The sequence below is a fragment of the Beta vulgaris genome, chromosome 4 (assembly GCF_026745355.1).
Source record: "Beta vulgaris subsp. vulgaris cultivar EL10 chromosome 4, EL10.2, whole genome shotgun sequence".
NCBI lineage: Eukaryota > Viridiplantae > Streptophyta > Magnoliopsida > Caryophyllales > Amaranthaceae > Beta > Beta vulgaris.
The window spans coordinates 32,113,577-32,123,696 of NC_079205.1; the positions used below are offsets into that span (position 1 = coordinate 32,113,577).

At 32.0% G+C, this 10,120-nt stretch overlaps 1 protein-coding gene across 2 annotated transcripts; it reads right to left on the minus strand.

Moving 5' to 3' along the window:
• Positions 1-1,099: 1,099 nt before the first annotated feature.
• On the minus strand, positions 1,100-6,372 carry LOC104907806 (nuclear transcription factor Y subunit A-10). 2 transcript variants are annotated; one of them, XM_048643025.2, is made up of 6 exons: positions 6,198-6,372; positions 5,307-5,625; positions 3,456-3,574; positions 3,285-3,353; positions 2,272-2,409; positions 1,100-1,942 (listed from the first exon to the last, which is right to left on the minus strand). In XM_048643025.2, exons 2-6 carry the CDS (start codon positions 5,578-5,580, stop codon positions 1,541-1,543), a joined length of 1,002 nt encoding a protein of 333 aa, XP_048498982.1. In that variant the 5' UTR covers positions 5,581-5,625; positions 6,198-6,372; the 3' UTR covers positions 1,100-1,540. The 2 variants fall into 2 exon arrangements, with proteins under 2 accessions (XP_048498982.1, XP_010695104.1); XM_010696802.4 differs by having other exon boundaries at positions 5,307-5,563; positions 6,198-6,370.
• Between the last annotated feature and the right edge of the window lie 3,748 nt (positions 6,373-10,120).

Below are 10,120 nucleotides of genomic sequence, written 5' to 3' on the forward strand. Positions count from 1 at the left end.
ATCTCTTGATACCTTCACTTCCTCTTCTTTCTTTTCTTGAATATTGTTGCAAAATATCACCAATGGATCATCGACAGATCATCAAAATTTATAATTTATGATTAAGACATGTAAATTAAAGCATTATAATGCAAGATATGACAAGTTCACAAAATTATACACATAAAATAAAAATCAAAGGAGAAAAAACAAACCTTTGAATCTTTGATGTCTTTATCATTAACATGTCCACTGGTGGGGATTAAGGTCGCAATGTTTTCAATTTTCTAGATTCTCAGGCATTGTATGATCAAGTAATGCTTAGCCAACAAAAACCCAGAATATTGGTATGAATTCAGACCAAAACCAACTAACCAGTTTAGTGTAAGATTAAAAAATCCAACTTTTCGATTAGTAATGTAAACAGAGAAAAATGGAGAAGAGGAAAGGTGAGGGAATCAAGAGAAAGGAGATGAAGTCTGAGAGAGAAAGGCAGACTAAGAATTTAATTTAGGGGGTAGGTTAGTAAATTCAGCTTCAATGATTGGTTAGTCTGGTTTTAATTGGATTAAAGCCACTAAGTATAATTAGACAAAGTATGGTGTCACTCGGTATAATATTTTTTTTGCCTTGCCACCAAGTAGAAAAACACAAACTAGAAGGCCACCATGTAGAATTTCCCTTTAATAAAAGGTTTAGAAATAAAAAAAAATTGTCTGTGTTTATAGTTACATATAATTATAAGACTTCTATTATGTTTTACTTTGAAACATTAAACATTGAAATAATAGTAATAGATTGTTTGTTAAACTCTCATATTTCATTTCAAATGTCATGTGTTTGATTCCTAGTAGCTACATATTACTAATATCTTATAATGAGATTATAAATATGTGTATTAAAAATTTAAGAAGAGTGCCACATGACATCATTTCTTTGATGAGAACGTCTTTTAATATATTTGTATAGCTGTCAAATAAAGAAACTAACACAACCCATGCCTTTGAGCTTAAAAGATAAAACTACCACAGTGCTTGAACATTTAGGTTGGTCCATCTGACCAAAGCTATGTTGATACAATCTAACAATCTAATACAATACAGTCTCACAAGATGATATCTTATTTGAGAAACCCAATGAAAACATATATTACAAATTCAAAGTAGCATATACACACAGCAGTCCAGACCACAATACAAGCATAAGTAGGCATTAAAGTTTAGTCAACGAGCAAACCTCATTTACTGACTTTTAGTCGAGCAAATAAGACCCCTTAGGATGAAAGCTTCTTACTATAATACAAAAAGGCCTCTTGTCACTGCAACCACTCAAGAGCGAGACAGCTCTAGAGTTCAAACTGAGCAACAATTACAGACCTCCGAATAGCCAAAGGATGACTTGCCATCTGATAACACAACCAAATGGTAAATATCGAGAGAGTGACCGTTGTCAAGGAGCTCCTTTAACTCCTCTGTAACGGCTTAAGGGGCAGAATGATTGCTAATCTAGAAAAGTGTTCCACAGTTAAAGCAACCATCCGTTTTAGTATCCTTTTTCTTTCTCAAACTTTAAAGAGGTTGCAACAGCCATCAGGTGTTGTAACCCAGTTACCGCCCTGCCTGTTTCCTTCCATACTTGGTAAAGGGTGGAAAGCAAATGGACGGCTAGGATTGAGACCGAAGCAATCGAACTCTTTGCTGTAATACATGCTCGTAACTTCCGATCCTGACAAAATTGAGCTCTTAGAATCAGAGACTTCCTTTGAGGAGTTCATGTGTCCACCTTCTGACTGAACAACTTCAGAGCTTGATGACTGTGAGGAAGGAAAGGTCAATTGATCAGATGTCCTCTCTGTTTCCTGCTTATTCTTCTCATTTTCAAGATTCTTGATGTTGAGGAAGCGTCCACCAGCACCCCTTGCGCGACGACAGGCATGGCGGTGACGTGATTCATGGATATATGGCTGCGATTGCATAACAGATATATATGGCTAGTCATTAAACAGGCAACAATTCAGTGCATAAACCTAACGCACGCAGATCTAGATGAGCACGGAAATGAACAGATAGCAAGGATAGATGTAATACATTGAGATTCCCCTCAAAAAAAAATGTAATACATTGAGATGGAAAATGGTGCAGTAAATCAAGCAGCTTCATCAATATGCTGACATGTATGTGTGTGAAAACATGCAAGGATGCATCCTATCTAACATGCTACTATTGAAGATAGACTTGAACAGTTAAAACTATCATATTTACAATGAAGGAATGAAAGAGTCAAACAGTTCACCTTATCTTTGGCTGACCGGCTCTTCATCCCTTCCTTTGCTCTCATTTTTCGGCGGCGTAAAATTCCATGATATTGTTTCGGATTCACATATATAGGTCCATCTTCAGTTGTCACACTGAATGGCAGCATGACACGTCCCTGAATTCAAAAAGAATACTTCTTGATATGAGCTTTACATTCTATATATTCCAAATATTGACAACCAACACGGCTAAAACTTCAAAGAACTATACACATTCTAACATAACACCATTACAAGACAAAAAAAAACACAACCAGCAACATGAAACCTCATTAACAAAATAAATCACAGAAAATCTTTTCAAAGCCGCAATAGGATACACATTTAGCAAGAGTAATGGCCCAGTTGACATTAATGGCAAAATGCCTAGAGCAAGGTATATCTTACACAAACGTGGAAGTAACGTGTGACCAAAAAATATTCGAAAAAAACTATTGAACATGTTCCTAAGAGAAAAAAACATTTACCTAGCTCATTATAATTGTTGACTAAGCACGCAATTGGTATGGTGCTAAGCTTTTAACATAGTTACATAAAATAACATTTCAGATTTCTTGTTTAGATGGATAGTGCTATACTGCTATACTTACAAATTCCAAGATGAAAGTATTTAAGCCTCAAGCATTTAAATTAAATTATAAATTTCGGTTAAAAAAGACTGAATGTGGATCCACGAAACTCAAATTAGTTATTACATTCTTATTTGAAAAAAAAAAGAAATTCTATCAAGTAGCTTATAATATATTATAACACAAACAAAAGAAGAAAAAAAGCACCACATTTAAAATAATAATCAAATTCTTGTTTTGTGATACGATCACAAAACACTCCCTTGAAGTGCATAATACAAGTATACAACTACACAGTGAACTACAATGAAAACTTCTTTTTCTGTTTTTACCTATATAAAGATAGTACATGACGTTAGCAAAAAATCAAGAAGTGGAGAAAACTTTGTAAAAAAAAAAAAGATGTTTCTAGATGAACAAACCGTAGGCTGAGTCCCGTAAACTGCGAATAATCCATGGCATTGATCAGCAAGAGGATAATTTCCATAGACCTGAAGATTTTATTTGAACGATATGAGTTTACTAGATAAAGAGAAAGAAATATCTGTCAGTTCAGGTACATATACAGTTCAGGTACATATAAGATTATTTACCATTGGCTGACCAAGACCAAGCTCAAAATAGCTCTTTTCTTGGGGAAGGGAGGACTGTTGGAAACTGTTTGTTTGATTATCACGAACATTGTTTTCTTTCGAAGAGTTTTTGTTATCCCCTGAACACAAGACTCAAATTAAGAAATTATTCAACCAACAATACAGGGTTCAAAAAGTCCATACAGTACAACGTTGACAAAAAGCAAAGTGAAAATAAGATACATGCCGTGCAAAATAGGACCATAATGTGATTATGCTTCTTGCTGTAGCAAATAGCCTCAGTGTTCACATGCTTTAATTATCTATAATAGGCATCCAGACAAGCTTATTATTTAATTATTTTGCTCCTATGTTGATCATCACTCATCAGCCTATCAGGTGACAAATGGATGTGGTACTTATGATATAAGAAAACACATTACAAGAAACATTGGATTGGGTGAGAGGAAGTTACACTGGATTGGGTGAGAGGAAGTTACAACAATTGAGATGTACAATAGTATCAAGTCCAGCTTTCGCAGAACAGCAGAAACCATACATATCAAATGTAATGTATCAGATAATCAGAAAATAACAGAGCGCAACAATGGTTTTAGAGAGTCCCAGCCAATTAGTAACCTTGAATTGAGGATTATTAATCATCATATACTTGCTCAAACTTTCACACCAACAACCTAAAAAGAGTAAGTTCACTCGTGGAAATCAAAAGTCATAGATGCCGATAGTTCCAAGTACAAAGACTAAAATCTTAAAATCGAAAAACTGTTTTCTTTCTGTTATGGGAAAAATTGCACAACCCTACTTCCAAAGTAAACTCTCCCAGTCTCCCTTGCATTCCATAATACATTATAATCTCCAACTTAAAAAGTGTATATATCAAAAAGTTGAATGTGGTGATGTTATCTCGCTAATCTCACAAAACTCTGACAGAGTAAGGAGCAAAAAGCATTTCCACCAACTCTATAAATTGAACCCTGACACAAATGCACAGCATTACTACTTAATAATATCATTTTATTTACTATGAGCTTGTTTCTGAGCCATCAAACGGTGAGCTGGACTGGATAGACTCCTACCACTCTAAGAGAACTCAGAACTCCATAAATCGGGAATAGGTGCATTATCTCTACTTCCATTTCATCCAACTCAAAGCCACTGTAGATTTTACACTAGACTACAAGTATGAGTTATAAACTCAAAAACAATGCAGAAAAATATATTGCACTACAAGGGTTATACCTCCATCTTAACTCAAGCCATTCAAAAGAGAAACATTATACTATATAATAAGCTCCAAGGGCCAGGTAATATACATCCAGCATGTTTATTATGCTTTTCCTTTTTCTCTGAATAGGAAATTCCAATCAGAGTTGAAAAATTGACCACAATGTCATACTTCATTATTATAGCAAAACTGTTTACTTTATGGGGGTAAGGAGTATAAATCTCATGTTGAGTTTAGAAAGCAAGAAATATGAATCCATTACCTCTTTGTCATAGCCCATGAAAGAGCTTCCATGCAATAATGACTATGAATTATACACAGGAACACAATCAACAGAAACAGAAGCCCTCACATAAAAGTTTCTTCACTGTTATTGCATAATCTCAGGGGGGAAAAAAGAATTTTTAGGGCAAAGCGTAAGGTAAAGGCTAGGGATCCAATCAACATGTGTTGATTCCATAAAAACTAACCAAAGATTACAGCCAAAAAACAAGCGTAGTGTTATCGCCAAATTGAACTTTTCACATATCCGATACAGGACATAGTTGTGAAACTGATTAGTCCTAATATATAACTTACGTACACACAAGAATTCAGTTCGAAGAAGTTGGAATCCAGAAAGTTACCAGCACAAAAAGCAAGATGGAAAGCAGCTTCTTTTTCTTTCTCTGGTATTCCACTCATAATGTGCTGAGATTTTTGGTGCTCACCAACCCAATCGAATTGATTGAGATTAGTTGAATCAATATGCTCCTCTTGTGATCCTGCAGATACCCACCAAGGCATAGACCCAATTGACGATACCTGACGGTTGGTGGCACTCTTCTGCATCCCTATACTCTTAAATTTGCTCTTTCCAGGGTACAGACTACAGTCTATTGACCTATAAAGATTTTTCATCAATTCGGAATCAGACCTCGAACGCCAAATGAATGATTCCAATACCTTGAGTATACAACATGTCAAAAGAGAAACACTCTACACTAATCAAAACTCAAAAGTTCCATCCACCAATCACCAAAAAAGATCTGGAATCTAGTAAAATTAAGCTGCCATTTAGTGACAGAAGGGTCTAACCCTAGCCAATTCAAATCAAATCAACCCCATATCTAGAAAAGTAGTCATACTTTTCCTGAGAAGAATATAAATATACATAAGCCAGCTTAAAATTACAACATGGGAAAAAACTATATAGCAAAAAAAAACATGGGAATATATATGTGATCACAAACCTCAAAAGGGTTTTTCTGAGAATCTAAGATAATCTATTAGAACATGATATGCTAGAAATGAATTTTAATCATACATCGTAAAAGAAAAAAACATAAAAATCATATAAACAAACTCAAGAAAGAAAGAAAAAAAGATGCATATATACAATCAGCCATCAGGATCATATAACTTCATCAAAGATTTGCTCTTTATTAATTCTAAAAACAAAGTAGACTTCACAGTAGAAAAAAACACCCACTAAACAGTACTTCCTTAAAAACCCAGAAAAAATAAAAATCACCAACCTAGACTTCAGCAAAGTAGCAGGCAGCAGGTAGAGAAGTACAGTAAACTAAATTGTAGCGTTAAAGAAAATTTGGAGAACTTAATGTTTGAGTAAGCAAAATGAAATCCGACCCATAAGGAAGAAAATCTCGTCTCAAGGTAGGAGACATAAGAGAGGAGAGAGAAACAAAGAAGATAAAGACTTGTTTGGTGCTCTTATATGAGACTTGTGCCTTGTGGGACCAGTTGAGAAAAACGACCAATGGGATGAAACTTTCATGCAAGTAATTTTTTACTGTTTATGCCATTTCATACTTTATAAAACTTTATGATAAAAATTCATGAAAATAAAAGTAGTGCATTCTTTTTGGGGAGTTATTTATGCTTAGTTGGTAATTGGTGAGCAAGCTTTTTAGTTTGAGGAGCCAAGAAACTTAAACCCGCCCCCATAGAGTTGGGGAGGAATGTAGATAACGAAATGTGGACCCCACTTTTTGTAAAACCTAACCCAAATGCTAGATATTTCGATCAAGACTGAGAGAAATTATTGTTAATGTCTACTACTCATTGTAGTTGTTGTTAATGACAATTGAACTCCCAACTCCATGACGTAGAAATCATTATATCAAAAAATTTATTGTTTTTTTCCCTTGTTTGATGGTGATACATAAATGCAAGTTGCCATTTAAAGGTAGACTAGGTCCGATTTGAGTTACATAATTTGAAAATTTGATGATCCTAATTTTGGGTTATTTTTGCTTGTTTTGTTACGAGAAAAAGAGTTGAATGAACCAATTTTGCTTAATCAAATGTTGATAAGATATAAACTAGTATTGAATCTCGTGAATCTTTTAATCTGGTAAAATTTTAATCATTTGTCAATAAGTATAGCAATAAATTAAAAATAATATTAACTGCTTTTACGATTTTTTTTGTCATACTATGTCTTTTCAGCGGCAGAATCATATTAATATGTCATTAGGCTTTATGATAATTTATACTCAATCTTCACCATACTTCCTCTGATTTTTTTCTATATACTTTTTTCTTCTTTATGGAACTTATTTTCTACTTCTTTGTTTTTCCCCTCACAAAAATCATATACATGTTAATTTAGATGACCGTAAAGTCTAATTAGTAAATTTTAAAGAAAAACCCACAACTCTTGATTTTAATTTCCAAAATTGAAAAAGCTTAACGTAATATTGTTCTTGTCTCTTTATATTGTACGCCAAGGTCTTATTTAGAATCTACCACATTTTAAACAACTAGTATATTTGACATAGCCCACCAATAAATTAAGAATGAAATACTTGTATTATGTACTTCTAATATATAAATATATATACATATACATATACATATACATATATACATATACATATATACATATATACATATACATATACATATATTCATATACATATACATATATTCATATACATATTCATATACATATACATATACATATACATATGCATATACATATACATATGCATATACATATACATATGCATATACATATACATATGCATATACATATACATATGCATATACATATACATATATACATATATACATATAGAGGCAAGATCATGTGAAAAAGGAAATTAGGTGAGAAATGAGAAAAAATCACTACCCTTAGATTAGATCTTGTTAACGGCCAAGATTTGAAAACTAATATTAACTTTAAACTACCATTTTTTCATCCCTTCCCTGCAAAACCTCATTTTCTCTCTCCTCTCTTCTCCTTCTCCTTCTCCTTCTCCTTCTCCTCCCATCTCCTATTGTACGTCTTCCCTATCATCTTCTTTTGTCAAGAAATTTCGTGAAATCCATTACCGCATCGCATGAAGATTAGTTTATTTTCATGATTTTGTATGTTTTTCTTTTTTGAAATTGTTTACAGTTATAATGAGAATAAATCTGAAATTTTCGCAACAAATTTCTCATTTATAAGTTTCAAATCTTATGACACATAGAAAGCAAATTATTGATGTTCTAACAAATCTGACACGCCTCTCCTGCCATCTTTAGTCTAACACTCCAAGAGTAGAAAGATCCAAATGACACGCAGATAGAACAAGGAACAAGTTACTGATGTTCTTGTTACTAATATTTTGTAATTTCGGATGATTGTGTTTAACTTTATATCTCTTTACCTATATGCTTCTAGTATACTTTGTTCATCTATAATTTTCGAAAAGAGAACATATATTAGCAACAAATTTTGGCAACAAGAATTAGTATACATCTAGGAAAATTAATAAGTTAGTATAATATTTTTTTAGAGTGATAACAATTATTATTTAGAGTTATAACAACACTTGATTAGAGTTGTAGGATATAGTAGTGAAGAGGTACACTAATACTTGTTTGACGTTATAAGAAATACTAATTAGAGTTATGACAACACTTATTTAGAGTTGTAGGAAGTAGTATGTAGGAGTTATATCAAAGCTTGTTAAGAGTTGTAAGAAATATTAATTACAATTATGGCAACACTTCTTTAGAGTTATATGAAATAATAATTAGAGTTATGCTGACACATGTTTAAGAGTTGTACGGTCACTTCTTTAGAGGTATAAGAAATAGTCATTAGAGTTATGCCAACACTTGTTTAGAGTTATAGGAAAAACTAATTAAAGTTATCGTAATACTAACTTATTTTCCCGAAATAAATTATTGTGATTGAGATATATGGTTTACCAACTAGTCTTATAAACTAAAGTTTATATAATCCAACTACATAATGTCCTTATTAATTAAAAAGATCAAAAGATGTATGTAAATATAGTGTCCTTATTAATTAGATATGTTAGATGAATCTATATATTTATTCTAAAACTATAATGTAAGATCGCAAAAAATTATATAGTACAGTTTTGACAATATTTTCATGACTTTGTACTCTATGCTGTCATTCAACTTCTTTACATTTTGGCTGATACTCCTGTTAATGAATGATTTTGCCAAGAGTTATAAATGTACTTATTAGAGTTATAACAATATTTTCTTTAGAGTTGCAACAACTACTAATTAAAGTTAGTGCAATATTTTTTCGAGTGATAGCAATTATTGTTTAGAGTTATAACAACACTTAATTAGAGTTGCAAGATATAGTAGTGAAGAGGTACACTAATACTTGTTTAACGTTATAAGAAATACTAATTAGAGTTATGACAACATTAATTTAGATTTGCAGGAAGTAGTATTTAGGAGTTATATCAGAGCGAGTTATAAGAAGTACTAATTACAATTATGGCAACACTTTTTTAGAGTTATACGAATGAGTAGTTAGCGTTATATGACATAATAATTACAGTTATGCTGACACATGTCTAAGAGTTGTACGATCACTTCTTTAGAGTTATAAGAAATAGTCATTAGAGTTATGTCAACACTTGTTCAGAGTTATAGGAAAAAACTAATTAGAGTTATCGTAATACAAACTTATTTGTCTGAAATAAATTATTGTGATTGAGATATATGGTTTACCAACTAGTCTTATAAACTAAAGTTTATATAATCCAACTACATAGTGTCCTTATTAATTAAAAAGATCAAAAGATGTATGTAAACATAGTGTCGTTATTAATTATATATGTTAGATGAATCTATATATTTATTCTACATATTTATTCTAAAACTATAATATAAGATCGAAAAGAATCATATGGTATAGTTTTGACAATATAAGAACTACAACTATTAATGAGCTCTTGGGAAGTTTATTAATGTTCTTATTATACGACTTGTTTTTTTGTTTTTTTTTTTTTGACGGGATATTATACGACTTGTTTAGAGTTATAGACACTCTTGATTAGAGTTATAAGAATTAATTGTCATATTTCTTATGTGCAATACTTTGAATTCTAAATCATTGACTTACAATTTATCTATATTTTATATGCAGAGGCTGGAACTAGTAACTCTACTTAAA

Coding starts and splice junctions, on each gene's coding strand:
- LOC104907806 (XM_048643025.2), bottom strand. CDS start 5,580: ATGAAAAATCTTTATAGGTCAATAGACTGTAGTCTGTACCCTGGAAAG. Junction 3,575..5,306: donor CCATCTTGCTTTTTGTGCTG/GTAACTTTCTGG, acceptor TCTTGTGTTCAG/GGGATAACAAAAACTCTTCG. Junction 3,354..3,455: donor TTGGTCTTGGTCAGCCAATG/GTAAATAATCTT, acceptor TAAAATCTTCAG/GTCTATGGAAATTATCCTCT.